This window comes from Typopeltis vanoorti, chromosome 15 (genome assembly GCF_054136105.1).
Source record: "Typopeltis vanoorti isolate ZY-2024b chromosome 15, IOZ_Tvanoo_1.0, whole genome shotgun sequence".
Taxonomy (NCBI): domain Eukaryota; kingdom Metazoa; phylum Arthropoda; class Arachnida; order Uropygi; family Thelyphonidae; genus Typopeltis; species Typopeltis vanoorti.
The window spans coordinates 104885058-104912124 of NC_143563.1; the positions used below are offsets into that span (position 1 = coordinate 104885058).

Sequence of the window (27067 nt, forward strand, 5' to 3'; positions counted from 1 at the left end):
AACTGGTAGAATAAGGCCGTTGTTTTCTGGAGGGAATTTTGAGCACCAATGTGTTCTATAGGGGTTGAGATCTGGGGAGTATGCTATCCACTCAATTTGATTAATATCTTTTGTCTCCAGAAGTATCTCCACTGCTCGTGTACAGTGTGGTGTGGTATTGTCATCCCTAAAAATCAATTCTTGACTTACATCACCACAGAACAATCGAACATGACATTGAAGAACTTCGTTGCAATATCATTCACCAGTCATAGTCCCTTTTTCTAGCACTAGGCATTATGCTTAACGGACACACCGGTAACCCGGTGTGTCTATTAAACATAATGCCTCCCCACACACCATGATCCCGGCACCGCTTTATCTATTCCTTTCAAGATCATTCTCACGATGGTAAGCAGTACCACTTTCATGCCAGATCAAGTGTCATCTAGAATTGGAGAAAAGACTAAAATGACTTCATCTGTAGAGTACATTATCCCATTGGTTCCTTGTCCAATTTTTATGGATACTATGCCACTGAAAATGTGCTCTACAGTGAGCTGTGAATAAAGGGACGCAGACTACAAGCCTACTTGTCACAGGCATCTTGCCACAGTTTGTTGAGATATCCTCATATCTGTTCTTGAATGGAGCCAACTTGCAAGTTGACCTGCTGTGGTGCATTGATTAGGTTTTGCTGTTATAACCAAAAATTTGTTTTCATGCTCCATGGTAGAGTGAGGACAACTTCTTAAGAAATATCTGAAACACATTCCATTGGTTTGAAATGCTGCCTATACCCCATACAATGCTATGTGAGATTCCAAACTCTCTGGCAATATCAGTAATTCTGCAGCCTTCTTCGAGCCTTCCAATAATTCTTCCCCACATGAAATCATCCAAATGATGTCTTTAAGACATTATAAGACATCCAAGTTTGCAACTTGATTCCTTCATGAAAAAAGCTTCCTTCAAACACAATTGACTTAGCACAGCCTTTTGCCTTTTATCCTGTTGAGTGCTACCATGTGATTTGAATGTGTACCCACTTTCTACTTGAAATCGTCAGTTATACAACTTGTTACAAGCTGATTTGTTTGAATTTGCAGTTGTAATCTGCCAATTCAAACAATAGAAATAGTGTTCATTCTTAGGTTTTGGACACCAGTGTAGCTAAATGCAATTTCTATATTCTGTGGAATATAGAATCCAGAGAATACACCTCACGACTGACACATCTACATAAGAAGCATTAATGGAAAAGAAATTGGACTAGCAGAATAATTGGATACACACCACAAATACAAGATGTTATATTCAATCAGTAATGATCAGTATAAAGGAGTTTGCTATAGTATTCAACACTAAAGGCAAGGATAATCTTCTGGAATGGCAGGCAACATCGAATAGAGTGATATGAGCAAATATCAGAAGGGAAATTGGATAATGGAAAAATTGGTTAATGGAAAAGAAATAGGACTAGCAGAATAATTTGTTCCTATGGTCCCTTCGAAAGTTCTGCTACTTTTGAAGCTGACACAAAATAAAAAGAAAAGTTGGTCCTATTTGGATATCTTAACAGCATAGGAAATGATTATTAGACATAGAAGTGTTTTTGGAAAATTTGGAGAAAAGAGCAAAGCTAATAATAATGGTAAGTACCTGGATTTCTGTTCAGGATATGGACTAATCATTACTAATACCACTTTACAGTATCAATGTGCACGAATTCACATTGAGAGAGGACACAAGAATTAAGTCTTAACTATGTTATTATGAATAGTGATTGAAAACTTCATGTTGGTTCAGGATACAACAGTATACAGGAGATTCGAAATGGAAAGTGATCACTATTTAATTCTGGTTGATAGACTTATATGTTAGTTTACTCATAACTGTTATTTTTCAGGAAATAACAGTGTATGCTAAAATATGAATTATAATAAATTTAATTAATAATTTCCTATATTTTGGCAATGTAACATTGCCATCATCAGGGATCACAAAAACAATACATGCATGCAGGCACTAACACTGGGCAAATGAGTCTGAAGAAAGGCAACCAAAGTCAGGCCTAGAGTCTAAATGATGTCTCCCTAGTTTGCAAGATTGGGTAGTCTTGCCAATTGGACTGAAGATCTGAGGATGAATGCTTCCCAAATTTGGGGCACTCTCATGTACCCAAATTTATTAAGGTTTGGAAAGTTTTTCTGGGCTGAGGCAGATCGAGGAATAGCCTCTCATATTTGTATTTGCTGTGGTGTAATAGTGGTCTTTTTCCAGCTTATACTGTTGTGGATGTCCAAAGCATAGTCAGCAAGTCCTGAGTGGCTGTAATGGTGGAACCAAATGTAATCTTTATGTTCAGAAATTCTGACATTGCTGTCCTGCCTGTTTGACCATAGTAGGACAGTTTGCAACAAGGGACCTGTCTAGGGAATGTGACTGGTCTCTGGTGAAGCATAAGGGATGTTAGTTTTTCATGTTGTCTGTAAATGGTTGTAAGATTATATTTCCTTAGGATTTTTGGCAATTTTTTCGCATGTGCCCAGATATATTCCTTTAGGATTTTTTGGATATTTTTTGGGGATTGTAGCGGTTGGCTAAGAAACAGTTGAGAATATGGTCAAGTTCAGAAAATAGGGTACTGTTATCAGAACTGACTAATTTTGCCCTTTTATATAAGGTTTTTATAATCCCATATTGTTGGGAAGGGGGTGTGGTGATGACTGCTGGGGAATGTATCCTGTGGAATCTTCCATGTTCTGAGACTCAAATTATAAAGAAATAGCCAGTTGAATTGAATGCTTTTTTTAACATCCATGCTGATATCCCATCAGTCCTTATTTCCAAATTCTTATTCAACAGCACTAGTACCTCCTCCTCATACACATGAAGTAACAATGAGTGCAGCGAAGCATACACCAGGTCGATAGAGTTTAGCAAAGTGGGCACTCCTTAGTACAACAAACACTTCTGCATCTGTCATCCTTGCCCCATCTGTATTCAGTAGAGTATTCTTTCATATTCATTCTTTCTTGCAGCATAACAATAGAATTCTTTTGTGTTCTCTTTAGATTGCAGAGCCAGTTTTTTTTTCATACTCAGCCTTAGCTTTCCATACAACAGTTGTGGCTCTTCTGGCCTGCTCCTTATAATTGTCATAACCGACATCTTTATGCACGCTGTATCACATCATCCTTTTCTTACAGATCTCTTGTTTAATAAGATTACACATCCATTTCACTCCTACTCTATTTATTCTTCAAACTTTTGGGACACATTCTGATATTGCATCATTTAAGTTTTTTTTTTTTTTTAAACACTGCCCATGCATTGTTGATATTCTTCCCTTCCAACAACTTATACCATACTCCTCATTCGGTCATAATTTCCTGCTTTGTCATTCAGCATGTAACCATTTCTAAATGGAACATTCATAAACTTATCACTTCCCAAGTGAGTACTACATGATGACTGTCACTAACCAAAGGCAGAATACTTATATCTTTAACTGAAATCCCATCTGACACTGCAATCAAACCTAACACTCTTTGACCAAGAGTTCCTTCTATCACATGCTAATTCAGGAAGTTGTCTCACAATAGCTTGGTATCATTCTTCTCATGAGATTTTACTACTACTACCCAACAATGTTTGGATAATTAAAGTCCTCCATTATGATTATTATTCTATTCTCACCCATCATCTTTATTTGGTAATGCATTTCTTCATCACTGCCACATGAAAAACTGTTACTAGTCATAGGTCTCAATGCCAAATGGATTCATGTCATCCACTATCATTAGCAGTATTCTCCTCCTCCACTATCCTCTCTATCCTTGCTAAGAAATATTGCATACTTGACACTTGATACCAGTTAGTATTTCTCCTTCTGATAGCCAGGTCTTCCTAATGCCTATAATCTGAATCCCAACATACTGACCAAAGCTACAGACTCCTGCCTTTGTTTCTGATACTCCTAGCATTTGTGTACAGATATAATTAGTTACCTGCATACTCCTGTCTGTAGTCTGCATGACACAGACAATTTGCAGATCTCTGTTGTTATCTAGTATCTTACTTAGATAGACATCTTTGCACATGCTTGATTGGTCTGAACCATATTAACACAGTTACATAATATTGTTGCCCTTACACACACATTCTCACCATTCCTTCCATCATAATTTAGTTTCGCTGACTCTCCATGTTAGGTCTCAAACCAATTGATACTTTTTCAAGGCTCTTGATACTCACTTTACACATCTATAAACTTGCATCCATTCTTTCTACACAAGTTTCAATGACTTTTCAATTAGCAGTGAGCTTGCCACTTTCATATGTGTAGTAACATTTTTCCTCTCAAAAAGTCCATTTATCATCACAAAAATATACAGATAAACCAAAAATAATACATGCCTCATAACCTAAATTGTTTCACTTGTAATTTTAACCAATAATAGCACAATCTTAGCCAGTAGCTCATCAGCCTTCCAAATGCTTGACTGAAATATTGCTCTTTTTCTGCTTAATGTAAAACAATTATATTTGCCAGAAATTGTATTAGAAATTGGTTACCTTTCTCAGTTTTATCACTGATGCTCATGTTTTTTTTTTTAATTCTTCAGCTTAATGCTTCCATCTTTTTGTATGATATATTGACAGACTCCTCTGTGCAGATATTCTTATACCCAGATGAATTGTTACTCACTTATGATGCACTGATTTGATGGATAAATGCAAGATCACCAGTTCTCTAGTTTTTTGTCCAGCTACTTAAGAATAGCTGGACATAATACAGCTACTCTGTAGGTAAAGTAAACATTTATAACTTTTTATTTTTTTTTTATTTTTTCCCCAGGTACTAAACAAAATTCTGTTGATGCTCTTGCTTTTGAAACACTGATTCCTAAATCAATTGTTCAGAGATATGTTTCCTTGCTCTCTGAGCACAGAAGAATAATACTCTGTGGACCAAGTGGAACAGGCAAAACATATGTAGCCCAGAAGTTGGCAGAATATCTTGTTTTGAGGCAAGTTATGTTTTAATCTTTCTATTTTGAAATCATTTAAATAATTGACTCACTGTAGTGAACTAACAGCGAATTTTGTTTAGAATAGCATTATGCCTATGGGACTGGTCAGGAGACTTTCCAATTGTTGTAATGGGTGTTTTCTATAGTTGAGTCAACGAAAGTAGTCTTATTGCTCATTAAGAAACTCAGGAAAAATGCACCATGTAAAAATGACTGAAAAAACTGAATGCCTTCAATAAAAACCCATGCCTGCTTTGATGATGGCTGTCTTTCAGCATATGCTATGACATCTCATTGAATAATATGAATGTAAAAGAGTTGCATTGCCAGGAATTATGTTGGAAATGTATACCTTTCTCAGTTTTATCCTTAATACTCATGTTTTTTTTTTCATATAATATGAAAAAAATATTTCTTTTATAATTATATAAATTATATAATTATACAATTTAATATAATTGTTCATATAATTTTTTTTCATATATAATGCTATATATTTGAATGCTTCCATCTTTTATATGGTCAAGACAATTACACCATTTTTGGAGATTAGGACAGTTCCTCTTTAAAAAATCTTATGAAAGTACCAGCATTTTAAAAGTCTATTGAAAAACATTCTGTAATATGCACTAGCAAGTTAAAACACCTGCATGTTCAAACTATAATTTAGATTCATGATGTCTCTAACAACCTATGTGCAAAAGAAAGCGTGATAAATCCATTATTGTTTCCAGGATTTTCAGTATCATCTGAAAATCCTGGATTCTCTCATCAGATTCTTACAAATAACCTTAAGTAATTAACAATTATATTGAACCAAACAGAATTTCTTCTCTGTGTAATTCCATTTGTGGATACATATTAATAATCATCATATTGGTTTTTCTTCCCTGAGGGATTATTTTAACTATATAAACCATTTCAATCCAAAATAACATTCAACTCAAATTTCCATCCAACTATTCTTTTTGTTTATCTTATTCTATTCTACTTGTTTATCTTTGTACTGGTTTCTAGTCATTTACACAGAATCTAATTCTTACCTCTTGATACTTTAGATCAGATTGAAGGGAGAAGTGTGATCATCATCAAATTCCTGACATTTATCCATAACGGGTATACAGGATATTATGATAGTACTACATGAAAAATTTACATCATTACTAACTTCCTATCAACAATTTTCCTCCAAATCAGTCTGTTGCCTGTCAAGACTCCAACATTATCAGACCTTCTATTTCTATCTTCTAAAGGCACTTTTTACTGTATCAATCCACCTATATCTTGATCTTCCTCTGGGTCTTTTTCCTGCCAACCTGGCAGAGAACACTTGTTTTGCTAATCTTTCCTCTCCCATTCTCTTTAAGTGACCATACACCTGAGATTAGCTCTGCTAACGCATTCCTGTATGCTGACAATCTCAAGTTCTTTCCTAATATCCTCATTTTTAATATGATATTGCAATTGATGGGGTGTGAACAAATGCAATTGCATCTGTTCACGCCCTTAATCTTTTCATAACCCTTATATCTATGGTCTCTAGTCTTTGGTCAAATGTTTTATTTATAACCCCAGCTCTCAGGTCCATAAGTTAAAATTAGTTTGAACACTGTCTTCTATGCAGCTAATTTAGTCTTTTGAGTAATTTCTCTCTTATTCTGCATAAATTTATTCAGTTGACTTCCTACCATACCGACTTTGTTGGTTCTGTTGTCTATTTCCATATTTAATTTACCATCCATCTTCATTACAAATACTGTCTATGCAGCTGATATTTTCAATGCTTCTGTCTACTTTCATTGTCTGTCTTTTGTTATTGTCCAGGCCTTCTGAACTATGCAGTGCAGCCACTGCAAACACTTTTATAACTCCATTCTTGTGTATTTCTGGTCAGATATCATCTACTCCTGCTTCTTTTCCACATTTCAGGCTTTTGATGGCTTGTTCTACTTCAAGTATGGATATGTATTCTTGATTGCATGCCTGTTGAGTGTTTTTTGTTTATAGCTGTTGACAGGTGGAAATTTCAGTGAAAACAGTACTGTATGCTTAATCTTATTTTGAATAGCCTTAACACACTGTTAGTTAGAAATCTTTATATTTTTAAGAGGATAAGGTATGAAAAATTTAAACAAAAATGGAGAATAAAGGTTTTTTCATATCAATAAAAATTGTTTCACTCTAGTTAAATTTCAAGGTGTGTGTGTGTGTGTGTGTTATAGCTTTTGTATATTTTGAGATATCATTATCAGATATCCAGCTCTACTTATGATCTAAAAATTGATGGATATTTTAATTCCTTTTTGAAACCTGCTATATTGGGTTTGGAACATTGAGTCTTCATACCAATCCTCCATTTTTAGACTGTTTGCTCTCTTCATTACAAAAGAATCATAGTATAAACACTCTTGAAAATATTCTCTAAATAATAAATCTGCTTTTGTTATTTAAAGATAAAAACTATTTGTAGAGATACTGTTTTACAGATAATATCTCTACAACTCATTTATTTCTGCCTTTAAATAATGAACGCATGTGGTACAAAAAAAATGCCCACAAGTTATTTCTAGGGAAGTTTTATGAGCAGATTAATTAAATTGTGTATAATGTACATATATGTTGACAGTTTCTTGAAAAAAATTTCAGAAATGGAAAGGAATTCAGAGCCGGTTCAATTGCCACATTTAGTGTAGATCACAAGTCAGCTAAGGAGTTAAGGCAGTATTTATCAAATGTGGCTGAGCAGTGTGAAAGCAGGTATGCAACTTTATGTTGAGTTTTTTTATTCACAGATTTCGCTATTTTTGCATTACCGAAGTGATTTAACTGTTTTTATTTTCTTAAGAAAATTTATAAGAACTTTCCATTTGTTTACTTATCTTATCTTATGTTTATTCAGTTTTAAGATTTCCATGTGGTGTTATTTTTAACAAATTTATTAACTCAACATATATTAAAATATTGGAGCATCACACTTTCTGCAACAAAATGTCATTAAATGGTGAAATAGAGAACACTAGGAATTGGTTAACCATTCTATCAGAGGATCATCTGTATTGTATGATCTCCTTACTTGCCTTTGTGTTTGTCATATTTTTCTCATCTGTCTATCTTTGTATGCACAGTTCCTTAGGCTAATTTATTATCTTGGTTATCTTCCCCTCGATCATGTCAATTATCTCTCCATCTCTTCAAAACCCATGTATCATATTTGAGTACAGTAGTCTAGATATGGTCCTATCAAATCCTTGTGAAGTGTTTTTTTATGAAGAGCCCGTCCACAAACGGTTGGTCAACCTACAGTACCCTAGTACCATAGATAGGCAATAAGGAACTTGTTTAGAGATTAGAGTTATCCCATGCATTTGACTTGAAAAGCTGTGGATTGTATTTTCTGGTAAACACAAGGTCGCATACTGTTCCAGAGGGCAGCAGTGGAAGGGATGAATGGAGAGGAGAAGAAATTTGTGAGAGGGTGTTAATTGGCTGCTTCATGCATTTGGATGAATTTGACAAATGGTGGAGGAATTATGTTGAATTCCTATTTTGGTGGAGGAATTATGTAGGCTGTACCTCCTGTAAATACATAGAAGTATTTACAGGAGGTACAGCCTACTGAAACTGAATAGGGTCATCAATCAGTCTGTCATATTCTGTATAGAATCCAGTATTTTTAAGGTGCTCTTATGGGTACCACCCCAGGTGTGAGATTAGTATTCAATGGTCAGGCAGATTTGTGATTTGCATTCGGTTAGGTGCTGTTTGGAGTTAAAATAATGCCCCAGACGAAAGACAGAACCTAATTTTTTGGATGCAGAGGAATTTTCTGGTAAACACAAGGTCGCATACTGTTCCAGAGGGCAGCAGTGGAAGGGATGAATGGAGAGGAGAAGAAATTTGTGAGAGGGTGTTAATTGGCTGCTTCATGCATTTGGATGAATTTGACAAATGGTGGAGGAATTATGTTGAATTCCTATTTTGGTGGAGGAATTATGTAGGCTGTACCTCCTGTAAATACATAGAAGTATTTACAGGAGGTACAGCCTACTGAAACTGAATAGGGTCATCAATCAGTCTATCATATTCTGTATAGAATCCAGTATTTTTAAGGTGCTCTTATGGGTACCACCCCAGGTGTGAGATTAGTATTCAATGGTCAGGCAGATTTGTGATTTGCATTCGGTTAGGTGCTGTTTGGAGTTAAAATAATGCCCCAGACGAAAGACAGAACCTAATTTTTTGGATGCAGAGGAAGCAATATATACTGAGAGATTTCAGATTAGAGTTATCCCAAGAAGGTAAATCTTTTCTTGAATAGAGATTTGATTATTGTCAAGGGTAAGACAGGAAGAAAAGGGTTCTTCTTTTTGGAAATAATGCAGAAATGCGTTTTGCTAGCATTGAAATTAACAAGGTTATCCAAACCCCCATTGATGAATATTTTGAAGATCAGTTTAGGTAGTAGGGGTTAGAGTTCTGCAGGTCTGATTGATTTGTGCTTTGCAAGGTTTGCCAAACAAAAAGGAGTGTAATGTTCTGTCATCAGCAAAACTACTGGATTGGCAGTCAGCTGGAGTATATATATATTTGGCAAAAGAAAACGAAAGTTGTTCCCATAATAATAAGTGCTTTAGATGCAATACCTAAAACATTGAAAAAACATCTAGAAGTACTCAAGTTAGATGGATTAAAAATCAGGCACCTGCAAAAGGCCGCTTTGTTCAGCACAGCATTCATATTCAGAAGGTATTTCCACAACTCATAGGCCCTTCGTGAGGGGTCAAATTAGTAGAATATAACCAGCCTTTTACTTAAGGCTGAGGAAGCAAATCAAGCTTGAATGAAGGATGAATATCGTGTGTGTGTGTGTGTATAAGGAAGAGGGTGGGTGAGAGAACAGAGCCTGGTGGGACCTCAGCATTAGTTGTATAGATGGTAGATAGGGAGCTATCCGCCATCACTCGAAGTGAATGTCCACCAGTCAGCAAGCTGGCTATCCAATTGCAGAAGTCAGAGGGAAGACCGAATGATGGGAGTTTACTTAAGAAACTTTTGTGCCAGATTTGGTCAAAAGCCTTGGAGATATCAAGGGCAACCACTTGAGATTTTCCAAACCTTTCCACATCATTGATCAGCAATGATGGAATCTATACTGTCTTATTTATTAGATCAGTCTTCAAGGTAGTGTGGAAGTTGGGTGTTGATGGTTCTTTCCATTACTTTAGAAAGAATATGAGAGAAATTGGATGGTAGTTTGAAGCTCTTATGGGTACCACCCCCCAGATGTGAGATCAGTATTCAGTGGTCGGGCAGATTTGTGATTTGCATAGGGTTAGGTGCTGTTCGCTAAAATAATGCCCCAGACAAAAGGGAGAAACTAAGGAATAGGTTGTGAGCTAATTTCCAAACTGCAGGATACATGCCAGTGGAATAAGAAAGTATAAATAGGCAGCATTGAGTGGGAGTCAACTTTGGAGCACAGATTTTTAGAACAGTTAAACGCCATCAGAAGAACATGAAGACCAGGAGACTTTTTTGTGGTATCCGACTTTAGCAACATTTATCTGATCTCTTTCTGTTGAAAGGGCAAACATGGCATTGAAGGTTGAGTGTTTAGAATGGTTGGGGAACATTTACCTTGATTAGCTATGCAAGAATCGGAGGAGAAATAGGAAGCCAGGAGTTGGCTTTTCTTGTGAGTGATGATGCAGTTTTACCATCTAGGTTTTAATAGTGTTGGGCATAAGTTATGGCCAATAGCTTTGGCTAGAGCCCAGAAGGCATGGCTGCCATTTGGGCATGATGCAAGTTTCCTGCTTTTAACTCTCTGTCATTTTCCTGACATGGTGATAATTTTCTTGCTGTTCTGGGCCTTGGTGTAAGCAGCATAGGAAAATGGAGTGGTTTGTATGCAAGCCAGTTGCAGTATGCCTGCAACTGGTTTGCAGAAATAGAAAACTTTTGAGATTTATTTGCATACAATTTCTGAATATCTTGTAACTTCTATAATCATAATATAATAATATCATATCTTATAATAGACTTTCTATATTTACCATGTATAACATGGTAATAAAATGGTATTAATCAACTGTATTTTATTGTGTACATAATGAATTTTATAACCTTTTTTTTTCTCATGCATTTTTTATTTTATTTGTACGTAGTAATCCATCTGATCTTCCTACTGTTATCATTTTGGACAACTTACATCATGTTGGATCTCTGGGAGAAGTCTTTAACGGTTTTCTTAGTGCAAAATATCAAAAATGGTATGCATTAATTAAGAAACATTGATTTGCTTTATTATTATTTGTAATTAAAGTGCACATGACGTACACCCTGCTCACACGAATATCAACAGATGTATATAATGTGTATGCAGAGACATTATATACATCTGTTGATATATAGTTCAACAACACAGTGAATGTTTTATAGCATGTATGCCATTTACAAAATTTGTCCTGTGAGATCTTCTCCCTGTGAAAATGTGTACTCAAAAACAATACATAACGAGCCCGTGTTGCTTTTATTCCAACACAGGCTCGTTATATATCATGTTTTTCCACACATGATATTAATCTCATTTATCAGTGGTAATATTGATTATAAAATTCCTTTGTATCCAGTGATGTTTATTTAAAACGTTCAAGTTGGGGAAGTGTTTTGTGTGTTTATTGTACCGACAGGACTTCACTTTACCATTTGTGTGCTGCTTCCACGTCTGGCATGTGGGCTCAACTGACACTAAGTTTTTATGGCATGTTACTTGCAACTCTTTTGGTAGAATTTTATTTGGAGATAGAATTTGTGATCTGTCTTAATGACATGAAAATTTTCAAATGCAATTAAGTAACACTTATTGTATTGCTTATTGCTTTTTTATTTCAAAAAAGGCAAACGAGCTGCGGAGGCCAATAAAAAAATATGCAACATATATGGGGATGTATGTGCCTTAACAGAACGCTTATGCCAAAAGTGCTTTGCCAAATTCCGTTCTGGAGATTTCGACGTCAGTGATGCACCTCGCCCTGTTCACCCGACCAAGGTTGATTAAAGTGTTGTGAAGGATATCATTGACAAAAATCCGTCACAAACAGTGCAGGAGATTGCTGCAGTACTGAACATATCCCATACAAACATTGAAAACCATTTGCACAAGCTGGGATATGTTTCAAAACTCAATGTTTGAGTGCCGCATTAATTGACTGAGGCCAATATGACTGCTCGCATATCCATCTGTGATTTGCTGTGATGTCGCCAAGAAAACGACACATTTTGAAGCGGATGATTATGGGAGATGAAAAATGGGTCGTGTACAATAACATGGTACGTAAAAGATCATGGGGGCACAAGAGCGAACCGCTGCAAACAACCTCAAAAGCGGGATTGCACCCAAAGAAAATCATGCTCTCTGTGTGGTGGGATTATAGTGATGTTGTCCACTACGAGATGTTACCGTCAGGCATAAGGATTGATTCAACTGTCTGTTGCTCACAGTTAACGCTACTGGCCCATTCAATTAGCACAAAATGTCCTGAATTGGCAAATCGGAAAGAAGTTGTCTTTCACCACAACAACGCCAGACTCTACACATTGGTAACAACCCAGAGTAAATTGTTACCTCTTGGCTGGGATGTTTTGCCGCATCCTCCATATTCACCGGACCTGGCACCATCCGATTACCACTTATTCCGATCATTGCAGAATTCTCTGAATGGGAAAACCTTCGCTAATGAGGAGGCTGTCAAAAGACAACTGGATCAGTTTTTCTCCAGTAAATCTCAGGAGTTTTATGAACGTGGCATAATGAAGTTGGTGGACAGATGACAAGAGGTCAATGATAAAGAGGGTCAATATATAACTGACTAGAATGTATTATATATATTAAATAAAATGTGTTTCATTCCACTCTGAAAAACTGAACAAACTTATTTGCCAACCTAATATATTACACAGGATACTGAACGAACAAGGATGGGCTTGCAATTTGGGATTTAGCCAACCAAATTGTATTCTTATTGGCTTAAACCAAAATAAAAATGATGATACAAAATGACAGAATTTCATGCCAACTGGGGTGTCACCCAGTTCAACAAGGCCCCCCGTTGTTCTTTTTGCCTGGGAACCAGGACAAACAGTGAAAAGTCAGCTACTGGAACAAATCCTGAAACCCACCCCAACTCAGCATCACCAGAGTTTTAGATTGGTACTATCAACATAAGAAGCTTGAATGGCAAAGAGATGGAACTAGCTGAGGAATTGGATAACTAGCAGATCGACATAATAGGAATGACTGAAACAAAAAAAGCAAAAAACTGGCGAGATCTTTTTGAGCAACAAATACAAAATGCTATTCAGGTAATTGACAATCAAGGAAAAGGAGTAGCCATAGTATTCAACACTAAATACAAGGCTTGAATAGTATGAAGTCTCCAGTAGAGCGATGTGGGCAAATATGAGAATGGGGAACTGGACAATGAGACTTATTTATGCTTATGGTTTCACAGAAGGTTCTACTAAAGTAGAAGTGGAGGAATTTTTTGAGGCTTTAGAGAAAGCAACTGACACAATGAAAAAGGAAAAGGTGGTCCTTGTTGGGGATCTAAATAGCAGAGTAGGAAATGATTGTCAGACATGCAAAAATATATTGTGAAAATTTGGAGAAAAGAGCAAAGCTAATAATAATGACAAATACCTGTTGGATTTCTGCTCAGGACATGGATTGGTTATTACTAACACAATGTTCCAACATAAAAATTTGCACAAATTCACATGGAGAGAAGAGGCAAGGAATAAGAGAAGTTTCATTGACTATGTTATGTCGATAGTGATATTTTCTCCCTGGTGCAGGACACCAGAGTGTACAGAGGATTCGAAATTGGAAGTGATCACTATTTAGTCTTGAGCAAGATAAAATTGAATTTCATATTGAAAAGAATAACATATAAGAAAGTTTTAAAGCGAATAAAAGTTGAGCAGCTCTCAGATGTAAACTGTAGACTAAAATACACAAACATTATTCAAAGAAAAAATGAAAGAGTTTGAGAACAGGAACCAAACATTGGAGATCCAGTGGCGAGCCCTGAAGAAAACACTGATTAATTCAGCCAGAGAGGCATGTAGTGAGGTTGTCTGTAAGGATAGAAAAATCAGAACTCCCTGGTGGACAAAGGAAGTTAAAGAGGCAGTGAAAGAAAAGAAGAAAGCATATCAAAAGTTCCCAACAAATAAGTCAGCTTGTGCTCTTAGAGAATACAGATACAAATGTTACAAAAGTCATGGGATGACTTTGGTAAGAACACAGAAAATAAATATCAAGAAGGTGGCAAAATATTCTGGAGGTTTTTGAAGAAGCTTAGAAATGGAGGAAAAAGTGCTGTAAAAGGAATTAGAGATGATAAAGGTGACATGAAAACAGGAGAAAAAGATATGCTTGAAATATGGAGTAATTACTTCGAAAAATTGCTGAATGAAACAAGCAGTGATGGCACAGTAGTAATAACCACTGACCTGGCATGTGGTCAGGAATACATATCTATACTTGAAGTAGAAAAAGTCATTAAAAAACTGAAGTGTGGAAAGGCAGCAGGAGTAAATGATATTCGACCAGAAATGCTCACGTATGGAAGTATAACAATCTTACAGTGGCTGCACTGCATAGCTCAGAAGTCCTGGACAGAGGGATGAATTCTAGATGATTGGAGTAGAGCTCTCATAGTACCCATGTATAAAAAGGGAAATAACCAAATGTGAGAATTACAGAGGTATTTCTCTTCTGATTGTTGCTGGTAAGATATATGCAAGTATACTTGATAAACGGTTGAGAAGGATTGTGGAAGAAAAGTTTGGTGAAGAACAAGCTGGATTCAGGCCAAATAGAGGCTGTCAGGATCAGAGTTTCACTTTATGACAAATAGTTGAGAAATCATGGGAATATAACAAAGTTTACATTTTGGAAAATTATGGAGACAACTACCGTGTTTTGAGTAAAACTTTAGTTTAATATAAATCAAAATCCACATTTGATGTTTTGACCTTTATATCAAGGTCATCATCTGGAGCATATATACTATATACAGAGAAACAAGCTGCACTACAATCTACATGGTTTGCTAAAGTTATTGATGAACTGTTACAACAATTATTGGCCTGACCTCTAGTGTGTATGTATATATATATATATTAACACCATGATTATACATATAAATTCCAACAAGTTGGTATGGAATGGTTTCCAGTACTAGCTGAAGGTTGCCTAGAGTCCTGAATGCTAATTGTTAAGTAGGTTGAATGTGTGCCATCCAGATTCTTGGAATTTTCATCCCACCATTATTATTATTATTATACGACATCTCCAGGGAGTCCAACGACTCATCAAGGGAGGGCACCTGCTCTACAACTCTGTCTCCTCCACTCATCCACAACTGACCACACACTACACCAACGTCATCTACCACTCACCACCTCCACTAGTATTTCCACAGACAATCGCAAACATCCATTATTGTTGATATTTCGGTGGTTTATCAGAATTTCGCAGGCTTCCTTAAATTTTCTTTCATACCAGGTTTTTGTATGGCGTAAAGCAGTGCTTCCCAAACTTCTGGATGTCAGGGCCCCCCTTTGGAAAAATTTAAATATTTCACAGCCCCCTTCGAAAAAAAAATTGTAATATAGACATATAATATTTATTGTATTTATATTACAAAACATACACGGGGAATATTGCAAAAATCAAATGCAAATATTATATTTTTAGCATCTTATATACACATTTGACATGGCACATTATCTTATATTTTTATATAGATGGATATATTGTTATTGTTCATTTGCAGTACAAGCAAATGAAATGTAAAACGATTAGTAATAAAGAAAGAATTAAAAACATAAAAGAAGTTTAATAACAATTTAATGTGATGGATGTGTTTCAATACTGCTACAACAATATCAGGTGAAATATTTGAAACTGCAATTCTTAAATTTCTGCTTTGAAATGAAACTTATATGAATAAGCATATATTTACTAATATTCATTAAGTGTCGAAATACGCAGGAAGCAAAATTTGTGAACCCGTACCAATGTCTACTTTTTTTTTCCATTAAAATATAAAAAATAACAAAAAAAAATAATGAAAATGGCAGGAATCGTTGAAAATGTCAACTGCGTTGTGAATGGAGAACCTGTGGAACAAGTAAAACATTTCAGCTACTTAGGCGCGATTTTTAGTTTAGATGGTAAATTAAATATGGAAATAGACAACAGAATCAACAAAGCTGGTATGGTAGGAAGTCAATTGAATAAATTATATGGAATAAGACAGAAATTAGTCGGAATACTAAATTAGCTGTATACAAGACAGTATTCAAACCAGTTTTAACTTGTGGATCTGAGAGCTGGGTTAGAAGTAAAACACTTGGCCAAAGACTAGAGACCACAGATATGAGAGTCCTGGGAAAGATTAGAGGCATGAACAGCTGGCATCAATGGCAATATCATATTAAAAATAAGGATATTAGGAAAGAACTTGACATTGTCAGCATCCATCCAGGAATGGGTTAGCAGAGCTAATCTCAGGTGGTATGGTCACTTAAACAGAATGGGCGAGGAAAGATTAGCAAAACAAGTGTTCTCTGCCAGGTTGGCAGGAAAATGACCCAGAGGAAGGCCAAGATATTGGTGGATTGATAGGGTACAAAGTGCCTCAGACGATAGAAATATAAGATTTGATAATGTTGGAGTATTGACAAGTAACAGGCTGATTTGGAGGAAATTTGCAGATAGTAAGTTAGTAATGATGTAAATTTTTTATGTAGTACTATCATATCCTGTACACACCTTAAGGGTACATGGCAGGAATTTGATGATGATGAAGTATATTATGCCTTATCATGCCTCTTCTTGGAAACAGTCATGGAAGATGGACTCAGTGCCCATCACTGTCTCATATGATCTCTTTACCAACTTGAATGTTTCTCTCATGTCGTCTTTCAGTCTGTCTTACAGGCCATATATCAACTTTATTCTGGTTATCCACCACTAGATCTCAACTGTCTCATCTCTGTGGAACCCAGGAGACCATATCTGAGCACTGTAATCAGATGGTGGTCTTATCAAATACTTTCAGGAGAATAATTTCCTTATTTGTTCAAGTTAGTATTCTTTTCCCTGCAATGATTAAACGACCTTGGTAACGTTGCTTCTAAACTTTATTTCACTGTCCACTACCAGAGTGAATTAAAGAGCTTTATGAAGTTGAGACTTAGCTCATCAGCAACTTTGCAACAAATTCCCATTAATATAATATCCTGAGTAGGAAATGCATAATCTTTCACATAGCAACATTAAACTCATTAACATTGGTCATAGAAACTGTTTGTTCAAATCAACCTGCAGGCATTTTGTATTGGATGTGTCCCCTATCACCAAACTCCATCTTTGCATCATCATATAATTGGATATTCCCCTTTAGATCATCACCACTGTCATTAATATAACAAGGTGAACAGCATTGTCCCAACATAGACCTCTATAGTATCCCGCTGTTCTGCCCTCTTTTCTTATAATCAGCACATCTATACATCATCAATCTCTGATGTTTGTTAGCCACTCTCTCCTATTCATGTCACAAGCCTATTTTACATCCCATCGTCTTGAATTTGTGTTATAACTTCACATGTGAAATTCTCTCAACAGCCTTAACTATGTTCCATTTTAAGTATCATGGTATATCCATTCCCCTTATCCATATGACTCTGCTGTCACTCTATGTGAGCAAATTGAAAATGCAACCATAACCTTTAACAAACACATATTATATGTGTTTGTTAAAGGTTATGGATGAAAGTGCTATCTACTCTGCCTCTGGATGTAAGTCCCAAAAAGATTTCCATTTCAACTTCATAGTTGCCCAGTTGAATTATGTTTAGGCATGACGTGCCTATTAAATAATGAGACTGATTTTTTTTTTTTTTTTTTTTTTTTTTTTTTTTTTTTTTTTTTTTTTAAATACAAGTATAATGTAAATGGAATTGAGAAAAATAGTATATCATTTTAACTGCTAGAGTGTGCTCTTTCCAATGAGCATATGCATTTGGTGATAACTTCAGTAGTTCTTGCACAGATATTGTTTCAGTGACATGGTGCTAAGTGCCTTGTATCAAAATTGAAAATGGAACAACAGTATTTGACCAAGATTGTACCATTTTAGAGAGAACCATGGTGTTTCAAATGCATTCCAGAACCAAAACATCAAAGCATGGAATAATGATCACTAACATCTCCAAGATAGCAAAGAGTTTGAATGCAAAAATCTAAAGTCAAAACAATGTTGATTGTTTTCTTTGATATTAATAGAATTGCTCATAATGAATTTATTTCAGAGGGCTAGATGGTTAAGAGATAGTATAGTGTCTGAATCAGTGCATAAGATGAGAGAGAGGGGAGCAGTATGAAATAGCTGACTGTTGCTACTTGACAGTACACTGCACCTGCTCATTGGGCATTAAACATGAAACGGTTTCTTGCTTCCGAATCCATTACAGTGCTCAAATTCCCACTGTGTTCGGAGTTAGCACTAGTGGATTCTTGTTTCTGAAATTGAAAACACAATTCAAAGGATGCCAATTTGGCTCAGTGGGGGTGATCCAAAAGAATGTGACTGATATTAGAAAAAGAAAGAAACTGCATGACTGAGAAATAGTTTCTATTGTGAAGAAGGGAGGAAGAAGAAGAAAAAAAAATCTTTTGAATGGCTTTTAAATAGAAACAGCACCTACACAAACCAGACCAAGAAAATGAAAACTTCAATTTCTTCATGTTAATCTATTTAATAAGTGAGATTTTCCATGATCGCAAACCTTAGAAAACCTTGCAACCTTTTCACAACCGTAGAACATTAAGGAGATACAGTTGACTCACACTATACTGTTAAGACTACTGAAAAGTCCTGACAAGAGCTTCATAGGTACAGGGCTATGCTAAAAGAAATTCATTGTAGCAAACTATTCACTATAATTAATTATTGTGGTGCCTATAAGTTTCCTGTAGTGAGAGAGTTGACTTTGCCACTATATTGCCAATGACAGTGTACTTTCTAGCAGAATAAGATTGGATAGGTCATATACAGGGTGTTCGGGATAAATTTGACATATTTATAATTAATTATATTTTTCCGTAAGTTACATGTATTAACACACACTTCTCTTCATTTAAAAGTTTGGACCCTTCTTCATTCATATACAAGATGTCAGAAAGGATGGATAGCTGGAACCCACCTGAATCATGGAAGAGAATAACTTGTATCATGATGATTCGTGCCCGCCATCAAAATAAGGATATTACGACTGCTGCCCAATGCTCCCTGAATACAGTAAAAACAATCAGGCATGAACTAGAGACTTGCAATGGTGACTACGAGGATGTAGCAAGAAGAAAGATCCCTAGCAGACGATCTGATTGCGTTCGTACAGCAGAATTCCTCGCAAATCTGCAGGAACAGGTGTTGAAGAACCCTGGCATTGGAATTCGGGCTTTGTTCGTGGAGTTGCTAACTGTAGTCAAGCCCTGGATAACAAGGGTAGCCAATGGTAGGCCGTATGTATGGCAACAGGATTCGGCCCCTTGCCACACCTCTGGGAAAAGTCAAAAATGGTTGTCTGAAAATTTCTACGACTTCACCAGTCCAAATGTTTGGGCTGGTGAAGTCCAAACAAGAAGACCTTAATCCATGGGGTTAAGGTCTGGGGAGTTCTAAAACTCCCCAGACCTTAACCCCATGGATTATTTTGTATGGGGCGCAGTTGAAAAAGACACCAATCGCACTTCCAGTAATACAAAAGCCCAGTTAATGGATAAAATTAAAACAGTTTTTGCGGCCCTTCCCAGGGAGACTGTAGCATCAGCTTGTTCGAGGTTCCGAAGCAGAATTGAAGCTGTGATCGATGCTAATGGTGGTTATTTTGAGTAAATCTTGTTGATAGTATTGTAATTAACTCTGCCTGTAATGTTTTTTTGTCAATTCATTAAATTTAATAGATACAAAGAAGATTTTCTTTTTCCTTACGAAACTGTCAAATTTATCCCGAACACCCTGTATGTAATTAATACAAAAATTATTCAGAGCAAAATTAAAAAAAAAAAAAAAAAGACTTGCTCTGTATTGGTAAGTGTTGTAATGGGAAAGATGTCATGTGCATGCGCATTCACACAAAATATTTCAAAAGTTTGTGTGTTGTTTGAAACAACTCTTTCAGAAAAAAAAATTTCTCTTCTAAATCGAAAGAAATATATAATTTTGACAACTGTGCTGTTTAAGCCAATTTTTAAATTAATTACCCTAATGAATATCATTTTGTTCTGTTTATTTTATTCTGATTTTTCATTTTTTTCTGATTTAAAAAAATGCAACATAAGTTTCGATAGCAAAGAAGTGGAACCAGCAAAAGAATTCAACAAGCACCATGTTGACATAACTGATGTCATCAAAACAAAAAAGACAAACAGGTGAGAGTCTTCTAAATAACAGGATGAAATTTCATGCTGACTGGCACAATGCCCAGTTAAACAAGTCCCCCTTTACTGTTTTCATTGGAGGACCAGGGCAAAAAAGGGGAAAAAAATCAGCTACTGAAACAAACTTATCAACAGCAGAACCCAAGATAGGAACTATCTTAAGAAAAACAAATGCATAAGTGAAAATTGCCATGGAATTAGAAACAACATAATTGGTATTGTCAAAACAAAGACGAAAATAGATGAGTCTCCCAGATAACAGCTACAAGATGTTGTATTCAGGAATTGAGAATCAGGGAAAGGAAGAAGTAGTTATGATATTCAGTGCTAAACATGAAAGATCTTAAATGACAAACAATTTCATGTTTAATGATGTGGGCAAACATCAAACTATAGAATCGGACTGTGAGACTTGTGCCTGTGATCCCATAATGTTCCCGTAAGGAAGTGGAGGAAATTCTCAAGTCATTAAAGGCCTGACATAAAGAATCTTCTTGGAGATCTCAACAGTTCAGTAAGAAATGAATACCAGTCATACAGAAATGTTTTAGAAAAATTTGGAGAAAAGAAAACTAATAATAATGGTAAGTACCTGCCAGATTTCTGTTCAGAACATAGACTACTTCCAGAATAAAGATGTGGACAAATTCACATGGAGAGAAGACAGAAGAAATAAGAAAATTCTCATTGTCTTTGTTATTACTGATAGTGATATCTTCATGCTAGTTAAGGGAATTGAAGTAAGAAGTGATCACCATTTAGTTTTAAGCGGGCTAAAATCAAATATATTGAGAAGAAAATGTTTAAGTAAGTTCTGAAAATAATGAAAGTTATTAAGGGAATTGAAGTAAGAAGTGATCACCATTTAGTTTTAAGCAGGCTAAAATCAAATATATTGAGAAGAAAATGGTTAAGTAAGTTCTGAAAATAATGAAAGTCAAGCTGCCTTTAAGGTGAGACTAAAATCAAATATACATACATTATCGAGGCAAAAAATGAATGAGTTTGAAAATAAGAAACAAACTTTGGAGGCTCATTTGCAGACTGAAGAAAACATTGATTTAACTGGAGAGAGGTATGTGGTGAGGTTTGCAAGGATAGTAAAATCAGAACTTCATTGTAGAATTGGGAAGTTAAAAAAAATGGTCATGGAAAAGAAGGAAGCACATTGAAAGTGCCTACAGGTAATTAAATATGTGCTTTATGAGAAAACAGATAATGTTATTTAAAAGTGAAGCAGTATGTAAAATTAAACAAGTCATATCAAGACTTTGGTAAAAAAAAAATTATGTGTGTGTGTTACTTAGTATTTAATGACTAGAATACTGAGAATTAAAAAATAAAAGCAGATTCTATTTGCACAACTAGTTTCGTCTTTCACAGAACTTCTTCAGGCAAAAAACATACAAATAACCAGCAAGATAACCATATAGGAACTGTCTCTGAACAGTACAAAAAGGCAGTAGCAAATAACTGTTAAGGTTCAAGCCTAGATGAGTTTAAAAAACTCGCTCTAATTGTATTATTAGGCATATGTGCATTTCAGATCTCGAGCACACCAATATTGGATAGCAAAACTGACAATCTGACAAGTTGTAACCTCAGTTACAACTTGTCAGATTGTCACTGTTCTGCTATCTAATATTGGCGTGCTGGAGATCTGAAATACACACGTATGCCTAATAATACAGTTAGTTTTTTTAAACTTATCTAGGCTTGAACCTTAACAGTTATTTGCTAACGTTTTTTTGTACTGTTCAGAGCCAGTTCCTGTACATTATCTTGCCGTTTATTTTTATGTTTTTTGCACCTGAAGTCTGTGAAAGACGAAACTAGTCGTGAATAAAATCTGCTTTTATTTTTTAATTCTCAGTATTCTAGTCATTAAATACTAAGTAACATGTACTCAAACCAATTAAATCATTCTAAACATACATAATCAGGAAGGGAACAAAATGATGTTTTGGAGCCTATTGAAAAAACTTAGTAGTGGATGAAAGGGTATTGTAAAAAGAATCAGACATGATAAAGGTGGCATTGAACACAAAGATATCTTAGATGTTTAGAGCAATTACTTTGAAAGATTGGTAAATGAAACAGGCAATGACAGTACGGTGGTAGAAAATATTCAAGAAATGCAATCTGGAGTACAGAGTACGTGCTGGTCCTTGAAGTAGAAAAAGCTATCAGTGGTCTGGAATGTGTCAAAGTAACTGGAGTAGATATATTTAACCAGAAGTGTTCAAATATGGTGATTTATAAAACAGTAGCTGCATGGCATAATTTAAGTTTGGTCAGAAGGTTGAATCCCAGACAACTGAAGTAGAGCTCTCAGAGCACCCATCTATAAATAGGAGAAACAAAACAGTGTGAGAATTTGAGGAATTTCCCCACTCAGTGTTTCAGGTAAGATTTATGCAAATATACTTGAGAAGAATTAATAAAAATTGTGGAAGAGTAACTTGGAGAACAAACTAGCTTCATTCCAAATAAGGGTGAGTAGGATCACATTTTCACTTTAAAGACAGACAAATGAGAAATAGTGGGAATATTACTCTATTCCCACTAATATATATATAATATAATATAATATATATATATATACACACAGTTGTATATATATATACAACTGCGTTTAATTGGGGCAGCCGCTTTTTTGGGCCCAATCTCAAAGAACTGAAACCAAACCAACATATTAATACATAATTTAATTGCTTTATTGGAACAACTTTTCACTTAATTGGGACAGTAGCTGTAAAGGAATTTAGCAATTTTTGATATATTTTATGGATTTTTCAAAAATATGGCAACACTACGTACACTAATATTTGGCATCACTACGTACACTAATATTTGGCATCACTAGCGTGATGCGAATCAGTTATCTTTCGTCCTGCATCTGGCAAGTACGCGTCTGCTTAAGAATCTACCCATACTATATACTGTACCTAGCAATATCGATTTATTATGTCAATTTTATTTCAAATTTTTAAATCTTTGTCAAAATGCCAAGAAATGATTTTACACTTTCAAGTAAAATTGCTTTGCTGGATAAAATTAAAAGCCAGCCATTAAATACAAGCCATCGTAGACTTGCTGATATAACTGGTGTACCAAAATCTACCATAGCGCGACGCCTACAACAAGAAAATCAACTGCGTGAGGAGTGGACATTACAGAAAGAAATTCAAGGAACATCCAAAAGAAAGCGTGATGGAAAGGATCCAGAAGTTGAAGAAGCGTTAGATCAATGCTTCTTCGACTTCGATCAATAAAAACATATTTTATTTTAGAATTTATTATTAGTTCGTTTAATTGGGTCAGCCGCTTAATTGGTCCAAAATGGATTAGTCCCAATGTGTCCCATTTAAGCGGAATCGACTGTATATATATCATCATCATCAAATATGATATGATATGATAGTACTACATGAAAAATTTACATAATTACTAACTTCCCATCTACAATTTTCCTCCAAATCAGTCTGTTACTTGTCAAGATTCCAATATTATCATTATCAGATCTTATATTTCTATCGTCTAAGGCACTTTGTACCGTATCAATCCACCAATATCTTGGTCTTCCTCTGGGTCGTTTTCCTGCCAACCTGCCAGAGAACACTTGTTTTGCTAATCTTTCCTCGCCCATTCTGTTTAAGTGACCATACCAATTCAGATTAGCTCTGCTAACGCATTCCTGGATGCTGACAATGTCAAGTTCTTTCCTAATATCCTTATTTTTAATATGATATTGCCATTGATGCCATCTGTTCACGCCTCTAATCTTTCTCAGGACTCTCATCTGTGGTCTCTAGTCTTTGGTCAAGTGTTTTACTTCTGACTCAGCTCTCAGATCCATAAGTTAAAACTGGTTTGAACACGGTCTTGTATACAGCTAATTTAGTGTTCCGACTAATTTCTCTCTTATTCCATATGAATTTATTCAATTGACTTCCCACCATACCAGCTTTGCTGATTCTGTTGTCTATTTCTATATTTAATTTACCATCTTCACTAAAAATTGTGCCTAAGCAGCAGAAATGTTTTACTTGTTCCACAGGTTGCCCGTTCACAACACAGTTGACATTTTCAACAATTCTACCTATTTTCATTGTCTTTGTCTCTTTAATGCTGACCTTCATACCATATCTATTACGACAGTTATTCAATTTAGTCAGGGAATCTTGCAGACTTGTAGCGGATTTATTCAGAAGTATAACATCGTCCGCATAAAGCAGAGAGCTGACATTAACATCTCCAATTCTGATATCATGTTTAATACCACTTTCCTTCATAATGTGATCCATATAGATAATGAATAACAGAGGGGATAAAGTACATCCTTGTCTCACACTAGATTTAACATTAAACCATCTTCCTGTACATCCTTTAATTCTAACTGCCGACTTACAACTCAAATACAGACTAAGTATTGCTTGATATAATGCCCCATTGACACCATATAACTGTAGCGTATTGAATAGCTTCTCTCTTGGCACCTTGTCAAATGCCTTTTCCAGATCGACAAAACTTAAATACAGATCTTTGTTATATTCCCATGCTTTCTCGACTATTTGTCGTAAAGTGAAGATCTGATCCTGACAGCCTCTATTTGGCCTAAATCCAGCTTGTTTTCTTCACCAAGCTTTTCTTCCACAATTCTTCTCAACCGTTTCTCAAGTATACTTGCATAGATCTTGCCAGGAACACTCAGTAGGGAAATACCTCTGTAATTCTCACATTCAGTTTTATTTCTCTTTTTATATATGGGCACTATTAGAGCTCTACTCCAATCATCGGGAATTCGTCCCTCTGTCCAGGCTTTCTGAACTATGCAGTGCAGCCACTGTAAGACTTTTATACCACAATTCTTCAGCATTTCTGGTCGAATATCATCTACTCCTGCTGCCTTTCCACATTTCAAGCCTCTGATGGCTTTTTCTACTTCAAGTATGGATATGTATTCCTGACTGTATACCTGTTGAGTGTTTTTTTAACACTGTGCTATCACTGCTTGTTTCATTTAGCAATTTTTCGAAGTAATTACTCCATACTTCAAGGATATCTTTTTCTCCTGTTTTCGTGTCATCTTTATCATCTCTAACTCCTTTTACAGCACTCTTTCCTCCATTTCTAAGCTTCTTCAACAACCTCCAGAATATCTTACCACCTTCTTGATATTTATTTTCTATGTTTCTTGCCAAAGTCCTCCCATGACTTTTGTTTAGCTAGATTTACGCAGTGTTTCACTTTCTTACATTTGTCTCTGTATTCTCTAAGAGCAAAAGCTGACTTATTTGCAAGGAAATTTTGGTATGTGTTCTTCTTTTCCTTCACTGCCTCTTTAACTTCCTGTGTCCACCATGGAGTTCTGATTTTTCTATCATTGCAAACAACCTCAACACATGCCCCTCTGGCTGAATCAATCAGGGTTTTCTTCAAGGCTTGCGACTGAATCTCCAAGGTCTGGTTCCTGTTCTCAAACTCTTTCAGTTTCTCTTCAATAATCTTTGTGTATTTTAGCTACAGTTTACATCTGAAAGCTGCTCAACTTTTATTCACTTTAAAACATTTTTATATATTCTTCTTTTCAATATGAAATTCAATTTTATCCTACTCAAGACTAAATAGTGATCACTTCTAATTTCAAATCCTCTGTACACTGGTGTCCTGCACCAGGGAGAAAACACCACTATCAGCAATAACATAGTCAATGAAACTTTTCTTATTCCTTGCCTCTTCTCTCCATGTGAATTTCTGCACATTTTTATGTTGGAACATGGTGTTAGTAATAACCAGTCCTGAGCAGAAATCCAACAGTTATTTGCTATTATTATTAGCTTTGCTCTTTTCTCCAAATTTTCCAAAAATATTTTTGTATGTCTGACAATCATTTCCTACTCTGCTATTCAGCTCTCCAACAAGGACCAACTTTTCCTTTTTCATTGTGTCAGTTGCTTTTTCTAAAGCATCAAAAAATTCCTCCACTTCTACCTTAGTAGAACCTTCTGTGAAACCATAGGCACAAATAAGTCTCATTGTCCAGTTCCCCATTCTCATATTTGCCCACATCACTCTACTTAAGACTGCCTGCTATTCAAGAAGATTAGCCTTGTATTTTGTGTTGAATACTATGGCTACTCCTTCTTTTCCTTGATTGTTATTGCCTGAATATAACATTTTGTATTTATTGCTCAGAAAGATCTCACCAGTTTGTCTTTTTTGTTTCAGTCCCCTCTATTATGTCGATCTGGTACTTATCTAATTGCTCAGCTAGCTCCAGTTCTTTGCTATTCAGGCTTCTTATGTTGATAGTACCGATCCTTAACTCTGGTGATGTTGAGTTGGCGTGTGTTTTCAGATTTGTTCCAGTAGCTGACTTATCGCTGTTTGTCCTGGTTCCCTGGTGAAACCGGGGGACACACTAGCCGACATAAAATTTTGTCATGTACCATCATTTTTTTTTATTTTGGTTTAACCAATAAGAATATAATTTGGTCGGCTAATTCCCAAATTGCCAGCCCATCTT

General features: G+C 35.6%; 1 protein-coding gene across 1 annotated transcript in view; it reads left to right on the plus strand.

Moving 5' to 3' along the window:
* The window catches only part of LOC150099051 (neuron navigator 2-like), a 636174-nt gene that overhangs the window by 550600 nt on the left and 58507 nt on the right, over window positions 1-27067 (plus strand). The window contains exons 28-30 of the mRNA XM_090405801.1: window positions 4844-5015; window positions 7665-7775; window positions 11186-11290. Coding sequence (XP_090261927.1) covers window positions 4844-5015; window positions 7665-7775; window positions 11186-11290 — 388 coding nt within the window. The remainder of the gene's footprint in view (window positions 1-4843; window positions 5016-7664; window positions 7776-11185; window positions 11291-27067) is intronic.